Consider the following 16,496-nt stretch of genomic DNA (forward strand, 5'->3'; position numbering starts at 1 on the left):
CACAGTCCATTTACTGACAAACTGAGACTCAATATAAAGGGGAGAAAAAAGCAATAAAACAATGAGCAGCCCTTACTTGCGCACTGCAACCTGAATGCAGGAACAAATCAACTTTTCTGTGGCTGTATTTATGCCACACTACTTTGCGTTATATGTGAAGATTATGATAATCTAAATACAGAAGAAGGAACAAAAATGAATGTAGGTACTGGAATGTAGGAAATGTTTAAAAACTCTGTAAACATGCACAGTTACTTCATTCAATCATTTTGTGGCTTTTAAAAAGCCTCCAAAGCTGCATAATATCAACTATCACCATAAACATGACATACTGAGCAATGCTAGTTATCTAAATGCCATTACCGTTACTAAAGGAGATACTGATAAACAACTTTAAAGCAAAGAAACTGTTTTTTCCATTTCCACTATACATACTGTAGGTATGTGCATCTAAAAGCTCCTCTCTAACAGAAAGTTAGAGGATAAGGCATTTTACAGGATGAGTCAGATAAAACCAAGAAAACTACAGTACTGTGCAAAAGCAGTTGCCAATCTAACACTTTCCAGATGGTACTGCATGGTGGATTCAAATCTGACAGACAGCCCTAAACCAGGACAGAGCCTCCACCATGTTTTACAGATGGCTATAGACCAGGGGTGTCCAACTCCAGGCCTCAAGGGCCGGTGTCATGCAGGTTTTAGATCTCACCCTGAGCAAACACTCCTGAATCAAATGATTAGTTCATTACCAGGCCTCTGGAGAACTTCAAGACATGTTGAGGAGGTAAATTAGCCATTTAAATCAGCTGTGTTGGATCAACACACATCTAAAACCCCTTCAGGCCTGGAGTTCAACACCCCTGCTATAGACACTCACTGTTGTACCTCTCTCCAGACCTCTTCCTTGGATAGAAGAGGTCAGGTAGGCTGATGGATTCATCACTTCATAAGACCGGCTGCCACCGATTTTCAGTTCACTTCTTGTGTAATTTGACAGTTTGGCAGACTTACATACTGTACACCATGCTGAGATATACCAAGTAAAAATGAGTGAAGAAGCAGCCAATGTCTAAAGAAAAACCTCTAGAAAGCCTGAAGCGCTATAACTCAACAGCACTTAAAAAAAAATTACAAGAAAGTCTGGTTGCTTAGAAGCAAAAGGGGTGCCTCAAGACTTTTGCACAGCAAATGAATAAACTGCGTAAACATGTATTAGACCCTTCCATTCTTCAAAATGTGCTGAATTGTTTTTGGTAAAGAAGTAACTGTTTAAGTATAGAGTTCATTATCCATCATTATCCACGGTTTAAATTGGTCTCATCAGTATGATGATAGGCGTGATGGGTTGCAGGAAATGTTGAATGCTCAATGCAGTGGCTGTAGAATAATGATCAGTTTCACTTTACTGTGTGACCCTGACTGCCGCTGGGCACAAAAATCTTGCCGGAAAATGGGGGCTCAGTTGCACAATCAAACCAGGAAGAGAACAGTGATTTAATTTTCCTTAGAATTTGTAGCTTTCCGTAGGTAGCTGAAATGGTTGATTCTGGAAACTCTCTCCGCCAGTAGAGTTATAAGAAAAACGAAAAAAAAAAAAAAAGTCCTGTTGCTGGAGGAAGCAAAGAAGGTGATGAGGAGGAGAAAAAGAGGGAATGTTGGACGGGCATTCACTCGAAGGAGAGAGCTCTGGGGAGTTGTCTATTGCCACTTTAATTGACAGGCAGATGGCACCATGCAGACGTGATTCATGTCCTGGCACCTGGAGTCCTGCTGAACTGTGTGCAATGCTGAAGGTTGACTTTTTTCCCCCTTCCCCTCGTGACTTTAGAAAATGTACTGAAGGTAAGTATGACAGCGACCTCCTAACAGATAATAAAAAATAATCTTAACAATAAAACAAGTTTTCCAAAGGGGGTTTCAGGATTCAGTATGCAAAGATATAATCATGGGCTGACTCATTTCTAAAGGAAGCCATCCAAAAGAAAAAAAAAAAAAAAACACAAAAAAAACCCTTATTAGATATTTTTTTCCACATGCTTTTCCTCTACAGCAATCTTCTCATGTAACAAACCATTATGCACAAAGTCCTCATCAAACGCGGAATAGGCTTGCATCCCCTTTTTTCCCGAAGATATGGTAATTAAATCATGTATAATGCATGTGCTATGATATCCATAATGAGCTGTGATGTATAGTTCTCCGCGCAGCACGGTCAATGATGGAGCACAACCAGTGGGGTAAGATGGGAGATGCTGGTGCAAGCCTCAGTGTTGACCAGTAGGCTCTCAAGCCTACACTGTGGGCCAACCAACCTTTATTCTCCACGCTGACAAGAGTCAGCAGAGAGCACAAAGCTGCACAGGAGGGAGGGTGGGGGCTCCGGGTGAAACGATAAGGAGTGAGGCCGAAGGAGGGGAGAGAATGGCGAGAGCGTGATAATAACTACATTTACATGCGCACAAGAAACCCGGTTAGTGAAAGAAATCAGGTTAAGGCCGGAAATCGGAGAAGACGTCGACACGCACCGCAGTTCCTCGGATACTGTAGAGCCGAACGTAGTTATGCAGCTGATCGGCTGCCATATTCCTCACCAGTTTCTCTCCCGTATGCGTGAACCACGGATGTCATATTTTAATCTTATTAGGGATACATATTCGACTGCAGCAGAGTTTTTAGCATTTGGACTGATTTTGCAAAGAGAGATTTAGTTATGGAGCGTAAGGCAGCACCGTCTCCATCTCGCTACGCATATAAACTGTTTCTGAAATCAAGCTTCATCAGAAACATGACGTTTATGGTGTTATATACTTCCATATAAGATGAGATGAGTGCTGCAAATGCGTAATTCCTTAAATCCAGTTTTAAACTTCAAAAGAAAGCCAGAAGAATTCGAAACGACCCCCACTGCCTGCTAAAACTTAAGACTTAAATTTGAAAATAGCACACATCCCATGGAAAGTCAAAAATAAATTGCTGCCTTAAAGCATCCAAAAGTTGTTAAAAATGAAGGGAAGCCAACAAGTTTAATTAATTCTAGTGGAAGAGGTGACTTTGTTGGAGCAGTCGCAGATGGAGACAGAGAAAGAGCAGCATCAATTTTCTAAATTCATTTTTTTTTAAAGAAATGCTTAAAAAGAATCGAGATCTGCAAGTTATTTAATCAGTCTGCTGCATATTAACACAAAAAAACAGTTGCCACATATTCTGGAGGCAGTTTGAAGAAAAACATAATCGGGGAAATTTATCGAGGCACTTTGATAAATAGTGACAATATTTTTATCGGTTATTTTTGTACATGGACATGATTTGTGGTGCTTCTAGCACATCAGCTAGGACACAGGAGGTTGTGGTGGTACTCAAAATTGGTCATATCTCTGGTATTATTTTAAGACATTTGTTGCGCTGTTCCTTCCCCGTTTACTCTTCTATTTGCCTGTTTGGTTTCCCCATAAGAACTAGCTCATCATTTTCTGTATTTTTTAGTGCATTATTGCAATTTTGTGCAATTTAATCTTGGTTTCACTCATGGTTATTATGTACAGGTAAAAAAATATATATAAACTGTGTCTGAACTTCCTAAAAACCTCAACCCTGGTTATGACAATAGACTCATTCGAACTTTAGAAACAAGTACATAGCAAATGAGTAAAAATCCTGCCTTTCACTCTACTGTCTTAAGTCTGTCTGCACATGTGCTCTTGTAAAAAACAAAACCAAAAAACCAAAAACTGTCAGAATCCTGGTTGAGCACATAAATGGCCAAAAAAAAAAAAAATCTGGCAAAGCAGAAGAAGCAAGCAAACAAGTGGGGGAAGGGAGGAAAAAAATGAGAGGGAACGGGAGGCGAGGCGAGAGGAGACGCAGCAACAATAGGAAGGAGAGAGGGAGCGAGCAGAAATCAGCAGATCAGAGAGGAGTACACAAGCGGAGGGGAGGGAGATTATGTGGAAGAGTGTGATCAGTGAGTGAGGAGGGAAAGGCTGTCTCAAGGCACGAGGGGGAAAAAAAAATTAAAGAAATTCTCCCAGCAAGAATCAGAGATCCTCCAGTGAGAGGGCAATTAAAATGAATCAATTACTTTCCTTTCTGCCTCCGATTATTACAAAGAGGGTCGTCACCTCAAAGCTGCAGCTTAGTTTCACTTTCGGAGGCAAATTCAAATCTTCAGCTTCACCTAACGACACCCTCCTCCGGGTTTCTCCTCCTATCACTCAGGCTTTTGTCTCTCTCCGTTTTCCCCAGAACAATGAGGGACTGAGCATTTATTATTTATTGGAAAAGATGTTTGTGTTCTTTCGAAAGCAGTCTGTGCGCGAGAGCAATGTGAACGTACGATTCGGAGTCGAATGGAGGGAGGGTGTGTGGCACAGGTGTAGGCCTGTGCGATTTCATCACTCTGCATGCAAATTTTGACCGAGGACGGCAGCGGCGACAGAAGACGGAGAGGGACACAGAGCGGGAGGAGAGGGATGAGGTGTGTGCAGGAAATGGATCGAGTGAGGAAGCGAGAGGGAAGAAGAGGGAGAGTGGGATGATAGAGCTGCAGGCTCGCTGTTTGTGCATGCATCTGCAGGCAAATTAATCACGAGATGGTCTTCTACTCCATTAAAATGCTAATGTAGGAAAATCTAGACATTTCCATATATTTGCAATATATCCCAGAGCCCAAAGAGTCTTATTATGCTAAGTGCAGACTGGGTGCTGGATGTAGATGTAATGCAACGACAAATCTAAGCGAGATAAAGGCGAGATTAAAAGTTGGGTATGTAGAGAATTAAAGGGACGACAGGGCACATAACACTGGGCATTATGAATGTTGGACCTTCAAGAGAACATTCTGGATATTTGAACCTGAAGGGCTTAAAAAAAGCTGTTTTGTTTTCTGTCACAGTTGAAATAAATATTATTTTATATAAGTGACTAATGAACTTGTACTTTACTTACTAATCTAAGAGAGCCATCTTATAATGTCACACAGACACACAGACACACATCACAATTTAGCCAAATCTGATTCAAATTCTGACAGTTGGCGGGTTTGTTATCGCAGCCAGTGTCAACAAAGAAGTGATCAAGCCACACCAGCACAGCCCCGATGAAGCCGAACAGGGATGTTGCTGTCCGCTACATCTGTAAATAATCCTTCAGAATGATTCGTTTCCAAGCTTGCATACTTATTCCACCACTGTGATCTCCTCTGTGCACAGAATTAGCTGCTATGCAAACTGAGAACAAAAAGATTTGATTCGAAGCTTTCTTACACGTTAAGGATCCTCAGCGCTTACGAGAGCTGCGTGTCGCCACATGGCAAACAAGCTGAGTTTTGTTAGGAAGCCTGAGATGTGACGGTGTGAAGCGCGCCGTGTGCAGGACGGTTTTCACAGCAGTGCAACAGAGCGACGGCTCGGCTGAGCAAACACAGTGCGGCCGGCATACATCGCTGCGGTGTTGGTATTGATTGTTTATATCCACATTACTGCCACAGTTAGAAATATAAATGTACAAAATGAATAAAAGCGCAATTCATAATGTGGCAGCGTCGCTCGAGCCACCTGACACAAATTCCAACAGAGTGGCCTATATGACAATATAATAATAATAAAGAGAACTGGACTGACATTTATACAGCCGGACACATTCAACACATATTTTATCATTAGGTATGCCCGTTTAAATGCTTGTAAACTCAAATATCCCACCAGCCGATCACATGGCAGTAATTCTATGCATTGAGGCAGTTCTGAAGGCAAAAGGAGCTCCAACCCTGTACTGGTCAGGTGGCCAGTGAATGTGTGTGCATCTATTTTTCTTTTTTTTTATCTCGTGTTAGTCACCAGTCACAGTGTTTTCAACTACATAGTATCATCAACATTTAAGACTCCATGGCAAACCTCTCAGCAAATAGGTGCTTTACTTGTGGTCACGATTATGGACTGTATATCAAAGATGGGTGTGGCCTCCAGGTCTAAAAAGGTAAAGTGTGAGGAAGTGCATTAAACCTGTGTTCTTTGTTTGCTCCACATGGTTTACAAAGTGTCTTATTTTCCTTGACATCAAGTGTGATTGGATCATTTCTAAACTGGTCCTGCCTTTCCAAACAACTTCCCCCCAGAGGAGACGTTGTTTTTCTTTGTTGACAAAGGCAACAATACATTTCATCGTATGTTTTCATCCTCGTGCTTAGTTTTATCTAGTTGTTATCTTGTTTTTGTCACAAAAAAGAAAGTTGTCGATGAAACCTATGGTTAAAACCTATTGATCAATGAAATTAACACTGCTAAATCATGCTGTACACCATGTATGAACTCCGGAGCCTGATGAGTTCATCGTCAGTCGCTGGTTTTTAAGTCTTAATTCAGCAGCAGCTTAATTCAAGCTCACTTTGTAAATTTAATAAAGCGGGGTATGAGTTTCACTATTGTATGGCCGTGCTTTGACCGTGATTTACAATACAACTTTATTTGTATACCACATTTGATTTGTCAGCTGGATCCACCCACAAAGGATGATTTCAGCCAAAATGCTGAACTCATGACCCCATAAACTAATGACGTAAATAGTGGCTATGTTCATCTTCCATAAGCTTTCTGTGGTCTCTACCAGCTACTGAGAGTAGTAACTGGTTCACTGGGCTGCTGAATGCTTTACCATCTCCCCAGCTAGTTACCAGTTTGGTTTGCCTGTTATTTAGAGCTGAGCCGCCTGTGTACAGTGGATTTACAGGGCTTTGTTTGTTGAAAACAGATGCCTGAGTGTTTGAGCCAAAACAGTAAAGCGGAGGGCCAGAAAGATAAACTGCTCCTGTAGATTCTAAAAGGTCAGCTGATACAAAAATAAAAACATATAGAAAATTAATACGTATTATTTGATTCATGTTACACAAAAACCACACGTACACATGTCCTCACCTAGACTCGTGGGCTTGATGAGTTCGTCCAGCATGTCGTAGAAGGGCAGCCTCTGGAGCTTAACATCTGGATGCACCGGATGCAGTGTCGCTGAGGAGGGCAGGTGGTGCGTCAGCCCGGTCAGCTCGTGTTTCCCAGGACCGAGTAGCGAGAGCGGCAGTAGCGCAGCAGGCGATGGGGCTCCACCGTGACCGGCGTGACCCTCGTAAGCCAGTTGCGTCAGGCCAGCAGGCAGCGCTGCGCCCCCTCCCCCGACCACTCCAGCTGTGGCCGGGTGGTGCGGCCCAGGCAAGGCCAGCTCTGAGTGAGAGACCATTTTGGCCGGGAAACGTCTTCGGTAGAGCTCTTTGATCTTCATGTGCACGGCGGGGCTGCAGCCGGCTTTCAGCAGATGCAGCGCCTTGGTCAGCAGCTCGTGCTTGCGTCCATGCTTGTTGCGCCCGGCGTAGCCCAGCAGCACCTGGAGCTCCGACACCCGCAGGCTCATCACCATTTGCTGTGGTGGAGGAAGGGGTGAGAAAGACGATGAGCAATCAACTTTCAAGTTTCAATACCAAATATCTAAAGTAAGTAGTTAAAGCATGTTGTCATTTTTTGCTTGTGGCTTTACAAAAAGTAACAAAAACTGAGCTGCTGTGCAGCATTTAGCGTCAAACACTCCATCGACCCTTTGAATTCAGCTTAACTGGCTGGACTCTTGCTAACACGGTTGCCTTACATACAAAAGATCCCGGTTTGAGGCTGTGAGGAGACACAAACCAAGCCTCAGAGGGTTACAAGCCTGTCTAATCCTTGTGCTCGACCCAAGCCAGGATAAATGGATGGATTCTGTCGGGAAAGGCAACTGCCAAATCAAATATCTGGATCTATCCGCTGAGGCGACCCCTTGGGAAATAAGGGAGAAGCCCAACCTTAAATTGAACTGCCTAGATCACAGTTTGTTGTCTCATGATTACTTAACTTAAAAACAAAACAAAACAATCTCCACAGAGAAGAGGATATCTAAATAAACCCTCTGCCAATTTAACACTGACGCATTCCCACAGCAGCAGAGTTGTTACTGTGTCCGGTGCTGGAGTTGGGGGATCGCTTCCAGCTGAGAAACAGGGCCACAGTCTGGCCGACTTTTTGGTTCAAGAAAGGTTTATCAATGCATATACTATTGCATAACAGAAAATAAAAGCTATTTTGTTTCAAAGATTAAAAAAACAAACAAAAAACATCACTGCAAAGTTCCTTGTGTTGAACGGTGGTTTGGTCGAAAGACAAGTATCCACTTGGAGCAGAGTGTGTAAATTACACGCTCGATGCAACGCACCTGACAGAGCTACAGATTTATGAGAGGCCCGGGACCGTTTTTAACATGAGAGCAGTGTTACTCTCATTTTGCCTTGGATCGCTCGGGACTTCCCACGGAGAGAGGCGGACGAGGAAGCTGCTGTGGACGAAGACTTCTGGCTGATTTATATTTCTACGTGTTTACATGTTTTTTTTTAAAATACAGATTCAAATTTCTATGCATGATTGGATGATTTCAATTAATATTCTGTTTTTAACTAATTAGATGCTGGGCTGCCATCAACAACAACAAAATAAAAATAAAACGACTGAGCTGAGTCTGCACGCTGATGTACTGTAGCTTAGCACAGCTAACACTTTGCCTCACAGATGTTTAGAAAGAACATACACACACACGTACACACACACACCATACAGTTTCCCTCCTGGCACAGAGGTGCATACAATAAGTCAGAGCAGCTTCATTTCTAACCTGTGCATGAGAACAGCACCTGTCCAAGCGCCGCAGAAAACACTCACCCTGGGAAGCAGTGCACTGTACTGTCCATTTTTTTTTTAATAAAAGAGAAATATAAGCATTAACCAACAAAGGAGTCTTTTACTAGCTCACAATGTGAGACTGAGGCTGTACCTCCCAGGGGGTAGTGGGATGGAGTAGGTGCAGGAAAGCATGGGGGGAAAAGTGGCATTCAGTTTACCTTCAGAACCAGCAGCACTAGCAGTTCGTCATCTAGCAAAACCGTCTGTACAAATACTGAATGAGATTCTCACTGCCTTATAAATCCACGGGCTTTAACTTAAACTCTCAGCGAGTGTAACGAGTACATCCAGAACCTGAGATAAATCTATCTTAAGTATCTGCAACTAGCAACAACTTCCTCGATGTGACAACCAGTGAGGTTGGAAGAACCTCAGTCACTTCAGTCTTTGTGTGTTTGAGGCTTCGGCTCCTTCACACGAGACTCGAAGACACAAAGCACAGACTTTGTCAGATTGTTAAGAGCAAACAATGATCGGGGCAAAAGAGCTGAGCGCGTGCTCTTTAATCTAAAGATAAGGAGTGGGCGGATGAAGACGTTTAAATGAAACATCAGCTCATTAAGCAGCATCCATTATACATGAGGAAACCATATAGCAAATCGTAGCACAATCCTTAAAGACACGCACACCTACAGGGTACACTAAGAGTGCCTTGGATAAACTTCCTCCCTTCATCTCCTTTAATGACAGAGGAGCTAAAAATGCACAAACACACACCCCTTAAATGACAAAGCGCACAGATCTGCTGGTGCCCAGTCTGTCGGCTTTGATTAAAGTAATCCACAGACATGCACACACACAGTCATTTTTAGTTTTATGTACAGAATCTGCATGTGTCTGCAAAGGTTTTGACACTTCAATATACAAGATTTAAATTAGCTTTTTATACTGATGCATATATATCGATGCAAACTTACCCCATGGTTCCACATTTAATAGACATTTAAAACGTCATACATGATTGCTTTAGGCTACTTTTAAAACCTAACCACAGAGTGGACGTTTTAAACATGAAAAACAAACAACAAACCTCAATTTGTACTGCGGAAATAGATTTTCTGTCCTTCCACCTAACCCACACAATCTAATTTATCTCCTCCACAGTAGTCCATCAGGAGGATTCGAAGACATGTTTCAACAACAAAGTAAATGGCATTAATAAAATCTGCTAATCGCATTTCGCAATCATCAGGAGGGGAACTGCCCCGTACCTAGAAAATTTTTGTTTCGCTTCCTCCGAGCAATCCTTCCCGACTTGACCAGAACACTGCCAAAGTCGTGGTGTGAATGTTGAAGGTGAAAGAAGTGAAATCGGATTGCACTTGAATATTATGTACATGTTAATCTCACTTCGTTTTTTAGCACGGGGTGGCCCAGGTGTGAAAGCAACCTCTGGCTCTCATTCGACCACAGGACTGTAGTGCGTAATTAAAACAGACGTGCTATATTAACGGGAGTTTTGAACGGAACTGAAACCCCTGAAGTGTGACAGTTTACAGTAAATCTTCTTCCACTATTGCACACGAAGGTTTCAGAGCCTGCAAAAGGCAGCAAATCTAATTTCTACTTCAAACAGCAGGATGACACTATTTGAAACCAAACAAACACTTTCTGATAAAATGAGAGGCAAAACAAGTCAAGGGTTGTGTTGTGCAAAATCTTCGTCTAAATCAAATCCTTTCTAGTATAAAAAATGTCAAATTGTCTGCCCACATTGAAGATCAGCAGCTAATGAGAGCTGGACTTCAACCTATGACCCACTAACTCCAAGCCCTCAAGGTAGACGTCAGTTCAGGTCCTTTTGTTAACCTTTGTTAATTTGTCCCTCAGTGTCAGGAATTCAAGGCTGCAGTTCTGCTGTAACGTCCATAGATGTCTGAGGGACAGCATCTACTTGAGGTGACTGCTGTTGTCATCTGGCACTATATGAATAAAAGTGAATTGAATCTGCTGCAAATGATCTCAGTGGTGGCACAGTTTTGTTGCCCAAAACAATGCAATCTCTGCTCACCATCTGCCCTGCTCGCCAGATTTGCTTTTTGCTTTTGTCCTCTTTCCGAAAGTAAAAATTGAACTTGATTTCCACAAAACTGGGCAGCAGCACTTCCAGGAAGCTAAAAATCTAAAAATAGCAAAAGAACTAGAAGTGGAGCAGAGACTAATGACAAATCAGATATGGTTTGCCTTTTTCCCCCCTTCAGGTGTGCAGAACCTTTTGAATAAGCACTATGCCGTATATCTATGAACAACTACATCAATATTTATACTGCTCGATAATGTATTTGGCCTGTAATATGTCAGTTAGTATATTAAAAAAATGCACCAGTATGTCTTTTAATGTTGTTTGTAATTTAAACAAACACATATCCAGCCACTTTATTAGGTATACCTGCTCAACTGCTCTTTAATCTCAATGTCTAATCAGCGAGTCACATGGAAGCAACTCATGCATTTAGGCACGGGCAAGACCCCTTGCTGAATTTCAAACTGGGCATCAGAATGGGCGAAGAAAGGTGATTTAAGTGACTTTGAACAAGGTATCAGATGTACAGGTCTGAGTTTTCCAGAAACTCCTTATTTACTGGGATTTTCCCACGCAGCCATCTCTTGGGTTTACAGAGTGTGAAAAAGACAAAATATCCTGTAAGTGGAAGTTCTCTGTGTGGAAATGCCTCGCTGATGTAAGAGGAGAATGACCAAACTGCTTAAAACTGACAGGAAGGCAACAGTGACTCAAACAACCACTCCTTAGAATCAAAGGTTATGCAGAAGAGCATCTCCGCATGCACAATAAATGCTGAAGCAGATGGGCTACAGCAGCAGAAGACCACACTGGGTGCAACTCAGAACAGGAAACTGAGGCTAAAATTCACATGGGCTTATTAAAATTGTACAACAGAAAATCTTGCCTAGTCTGACGAGTCCAAGACTCATGGTGGGGTCAGATTTTGGCATAAACGCCATCCTGCCTTGCGTTAATGGTTCAGGCTGCTGGTGGGGTTTGGGCCTACCAGTACCAACTGAGTAGGGGTGGGCGATATAAACGATATACGATAGAAACGATATAGATTTGGCCAACGATAGAGATTTTGACCATACCGCTCTATCGCGATAGCGCATGTTGATGACGTCATCAAGCGGCGCCTGTTCTGGTCGAAAGCATTGCAGCTGCTACAACCATTATCATCTGCAAATTATGCCGGGCGACAGTCATAGCAAAGAGGTGAAGCACTTTTGAAATATGGGGAAAGCCAAACACTGTGCTTCCTCCACTTCCGTAACATTGATTCATTAATGTTGAATTCTCTGGCAGCTGCTCTATTCCCATGTTATTGCAGTATATTAATAACTAACCTGGTATTGTGGATGAATAATCTCAGTTGTTCTCCAGGCTGAAGTTTGCTCCGTTTATAGCATCCTGCTATGCGATTGCATTCGTCCCTGACCACCAGAATCCCTCACGTTAACTTTTATCGAGTGGAAAAAAAGTTGGTGTTCATCCTCCAGCTTCACTGTGCTAATGTTATGCTAACATAGCTGTGTCGCTAGCAATCACGTAGCACAACAGTATATACCAGGTAATCCAACTTCAGTAACCCTGCAAACGCCACTGCTGTTTAGTTTTCTGTCTTCATGTCGGAAGTGGTAGCAGAGCTGTACGTTTGAATTGTTTCAGAAATCTCTCAGTCAGAACATGGTATGTCATGTTTAGGTGGAAACTAGCGAGCTAACTTCCTGTTAACTTGTAACTCCGTTAAATTTAATAAATTCTGTTTTCATGGATGCCTGGATGTTAAACTCAATTGTTACACCTGGTAAAGCAGCAACGCTGATGATTTTATTAAAGATTAAATAATTTAGACCGTTTTTAACTCTCAGTGTTCGTTTGACTTTGGGACCTGAAATGGACGGAGTTTTGGATCCAGATTACTCCGCAAAGCTCCTCACTATGGCAGCCGTAATGCTCTGACAATCCATCAAGCAGTGCGGCTTACCAAAGTTGTACTAAAACATTTTTTAACAGATATCTGCACGCCCAAATCGGTTCGAGGTCAGCAAGCACAACCAGAATTCATACATAAGGAACACATGATTTTTGAGAAAATTAAAGGATTTTAAGTGTCCCTTATAGTGTGGAAAATACGTTATACAGAAGAAAAGAATATATCACTATATATATCGTTACCGCACGTGCTTCAAATTATACCGCGATATGGATTTTAGGCCATATCGCCCAGCCCTACAACTGAGCATTTTTTTAAAGACCATAGCCTACCTGAGTATTGTTCCTGAACATAACCATCACTTCATGACCACAGTGTATGCATCTTCTGATGGCTGCTTCCAGCAGGACAACACACCATGTCACAAAGTTCAAATCATCTCAAACTGGTTTCTTGAACATGACAGTGGCCTCCACAGTCACAAATTCTCAATCCAATGGAGCACATGTGGGATGTGGTGGAACGGGAGATGCACATGAGGGATGTGTAGCTGGCAAATCTGCAGCAACTGTGTGATGCTGTCATCTAAATATGCAGCAAAATCTCTGTTTCCAGCACCTTGTTGATTCTGGTACAAGGAAGGTGTACTTAATGAAGTGGTTGGTTAGTGCATTTCACGTAGTTACCAAATATTTAGATTTAAAACTACTGAATTAGAACTTTGAGCCAATCCTGATTAGGAATTTACTGAAACAACAAACTGATTATCAATTTTGTTACAAGCGAATTTTCTAGAAGTTGACTGTCACAAGGTTGTTAAAAGTTAGTGTTTTGCGATGACCCAGTTTATGGGGGTTGTTTAGTGCCTGCAGGAAAAGGAAACCATTTTACACAACCTGGGCTCCAAAGTGACAGAGCACAGGCTGCTGTTTACAGACCAAACACTGCATCTTGTGTACAGCTGCCACATATGCATAACCATGCACATCCGCATTCATTTGTGTTTCGCGAGCACTGATTTACATTCGTTTCTTTCTTCCCTTAACTCTAACCACTGCTTGCCTAATGCTAACCACACAGCAGGTCTGCATCCTAAATCGGATGATTTATGTTACAGGGACTTTCTTTTTGTTCCCCAAAATAAAAGGTGAGACCCCACCGTGTAAATAAGGCGTGCAAACAAATTTTACCAGTCAGAATATAGATCTGTCCTTTGTTGCTGCACAGAGTCAAGGCAGAAAACAGAAGGCAGACGACCATATGTGAATGTAATTCTGATGCCTCTGGTCTGAAGTGCACTGCAGTTATAAAAACACATCAGTCAAAGACAGACGGCTACTACAGCAGAAAGCTCAATCACAGGTGCAGCACACAGCCAGCAGCTGTCTCTTGATGGATTTTTCAAAATCTAGATGTCTTTTAAAAAAAAAAAAAAAAACACACAAAAAAATCCCAGAACAACCATTTGGATTTGAATCCAGTATCATTTCTTTCAGTATCCTGAGACAGACAGATATCGGGAGACCCTCAGTTTATTGGTTCGATCCAGCGGCTCTCCTGCTGGCGACACAAACGACCACTTCAATGAAATATGCATGTGCACGACAAGTGGGGGGTGAAAAAAAAGGACACCGGCCGCCCACTATTTCATACCCACATGCTAAGCCCCCTACCGCCACTAAGCCCCGCCTCCACCCTCTCTCACTTCAAAGCAAACACACACAAAAGACAGGCAAATACGGACAAGAACAAACATCACCTAACATAAACTGACACACACACACAAACTTCCACCACACTGCGGATGTGTAGCATTCCTCTAGCTCCCAAAAGAGAGTGAGAGGGAAAGAGAGAGAGAGACAAACAGAGGAGAGAAAACACTGGCTGTGGAGGTGTTGGAGAAGCGACAGATGAACAGATCACAGCCCTCACTCTCTTCCCTCTGTCAATCACTCTTCTTCCAGGACAGGTGGCCTCCATCGGGCTCCATCTCTTTGGGTCAACAACAGATGATCGGCATTTGCAAGTGATTTATAAGACTTTTTTTTTTTTTTTTTTTTACCTGCAAATCTACTAAATTTAAAAAGAAAAAAAAAACGAAATCTACTGCATCAGCTTATGGCTCTAACCTGAAGGAGCCTTGTGTTTTTCTCACACAAGCAAAGCTAAACCAAGCAGAGTTTCAAGCAGAAGGAGAACAGCTCAAAGAGCACAAAGAGTAGTGATGGGATTTCCGGCTCTTTTTAGAGATCCGGCTCTTTCGGCTCGGCTCACTAAAAAGAGCCGGCTCTTTCGGCTCCGAGCCGGCTCTTCAGGTTGTTTTGTTGCTTTAATTATTTAATCATTAACAATAATATAAAATTATGCAGAAAAGGAATTACTAATGTAAAAAAAGTGGTTTTATTTATATGTGTTTATATATGGCCCCTAGAGACAAAGCACGTACGAACTCTAAAGCATATACAAACTCCAAAAAGCACGTACAAACTCCAAAACACATTTCTAGCGTTTACTGAACTTCCAAAACAGAGCTACCCAGATCACTTAAATTACACAATTGAAAACATGTGTGTATTGTTTGTGTATTTATAGACAAGCACTCATATTTATTCAAATAATTTAAAAAAAAAGTTCATTTACCTGTTACTACCACACACCAAATCCGGTTGTTGATACTTCCTGGCTTGTGTAGCCACTAGGTAACAAAAGCTCAACACTGCGCCCTAGAAACCTGGAGCACTTCTGTTGTCTTTTGTACGTGCTTCTGAGTTTTTACATGTTTTGGAGTTTGTACGTGCTTCTGAGTTTTTACGTGTTTTGGAGTTTGTACGTGCTTCTGAGTTTTTACATGTTTTGGAGTTTGTACGTGCTTCTGAGTTTTTACGTGTTTTGGAGTTTGTACGTGCTTCTGAGTTTTTACGTGTTTTGGAGTTTTTACGCGTTTTGGAGTTTGTACATGCTTAGGAGTTTGTACGTGTTTTGGAGTTTGTACGTGCTTTGTCTCTAAGGTCCACCATAAATATACTTTATTTATTCACTCCACATAAAATGTAATAAATAAATCATAGAATACAAAAAACAACAATCTACATTTTAAACTTTTAACTATTTAAATTTTCAGCTTTTTCCTTTTAAACAAATTTAACGTGAAACAACACAAAACACTGCAAACCACAACACAATTAAATATAAATTAAAATATTAAAACAAAAAGAAGATGCACATTCTCTGTCATATGGGCCTGCATGATTTCTGAATCCTTTATCATCTGCAACTGAAAATAGTGGATGATTACTATACCTTTTTAATGTGACATTGTTGTCCCTCGCTCTCTTTCTCTTTGGCTCTGTTCCTGTGCTACTGCCAGTGTAACTAACGCCCCTCCCCCCTCTGCCCAGCGCAAAGTACAGGCCGCGCATGCGGAGTTTAGCGGAAAAAAGGGCGAGAGAGAGGGTGAGAGAAAAAAAAACAAACAAAAAAAAAAACCTCACGGCTCCTGGCTCGCATCGTTCACTTCAAAGAGCCGGCTCTAAGAGCCATTTCGTTCGCGAACGACCCATCACTAACAAAGAGTAACATCCAAAAATCTGTGTGTCTGTGTGTTTTCTTCAGGTGAAACTCTAATTTTGTGAATCTTACAGACAGTGCCGTACAGTACTGCAAAATTTGGTGCCGAATTGATACCAATAAATACAGGGCCAGTACTGCCGATACCAATACTTTTAACATTTAATGAGCACTAAATCACTCAGATTATCAACAATAATTTGTTAATACGATAAAACACACCGTTCAGCTTTTCATG

The 16,496-nt window shown here is 41.9% G+C and overlaps 1 protein-coding gene across 3 annotated transcripts in view; it reads right to left on the reverse strand.

The window, feature by feature from the left end:
- LOC146525360 (E3 SUMO-protein ligase PIAS1-like) overlaps positions 1-16,496 on the reverse strand; it is a 60,018-nt gene that overhangs the window by 23,340 nt on the left and 20,182 nt on the right. For all 3 annotated transcript variants that reach the window (XM_085155418.1, XM_085155429.1, XM_085155410.1), the window contains exon 2: positions 6,909-7,404. In XM_085155418.1, the coding sequence (XP_085011544.1) occupies positions 6,909-7,404 (496 nt within the window). The remainder of the gene's footprint in view (positions 1-6,908; positions 7,405-16,496) is intronic.

Source organism: Neolamprologus multifasciatus, chromosome 1 (genome assembly GCF_963576455.1).
Source record: "Neolamprologus multifasciatus chromosome 1, fNeoMul1.2, whole genome shotgun sequence".
Classification (NCBI taxonomy): domain Eukaryota; kingdom Metazoa; phylum Chordata; class Actinopteri; order Cichliformes; family Cichlidae; genus Neolamprologus; species Neolamprologus multifasciatus.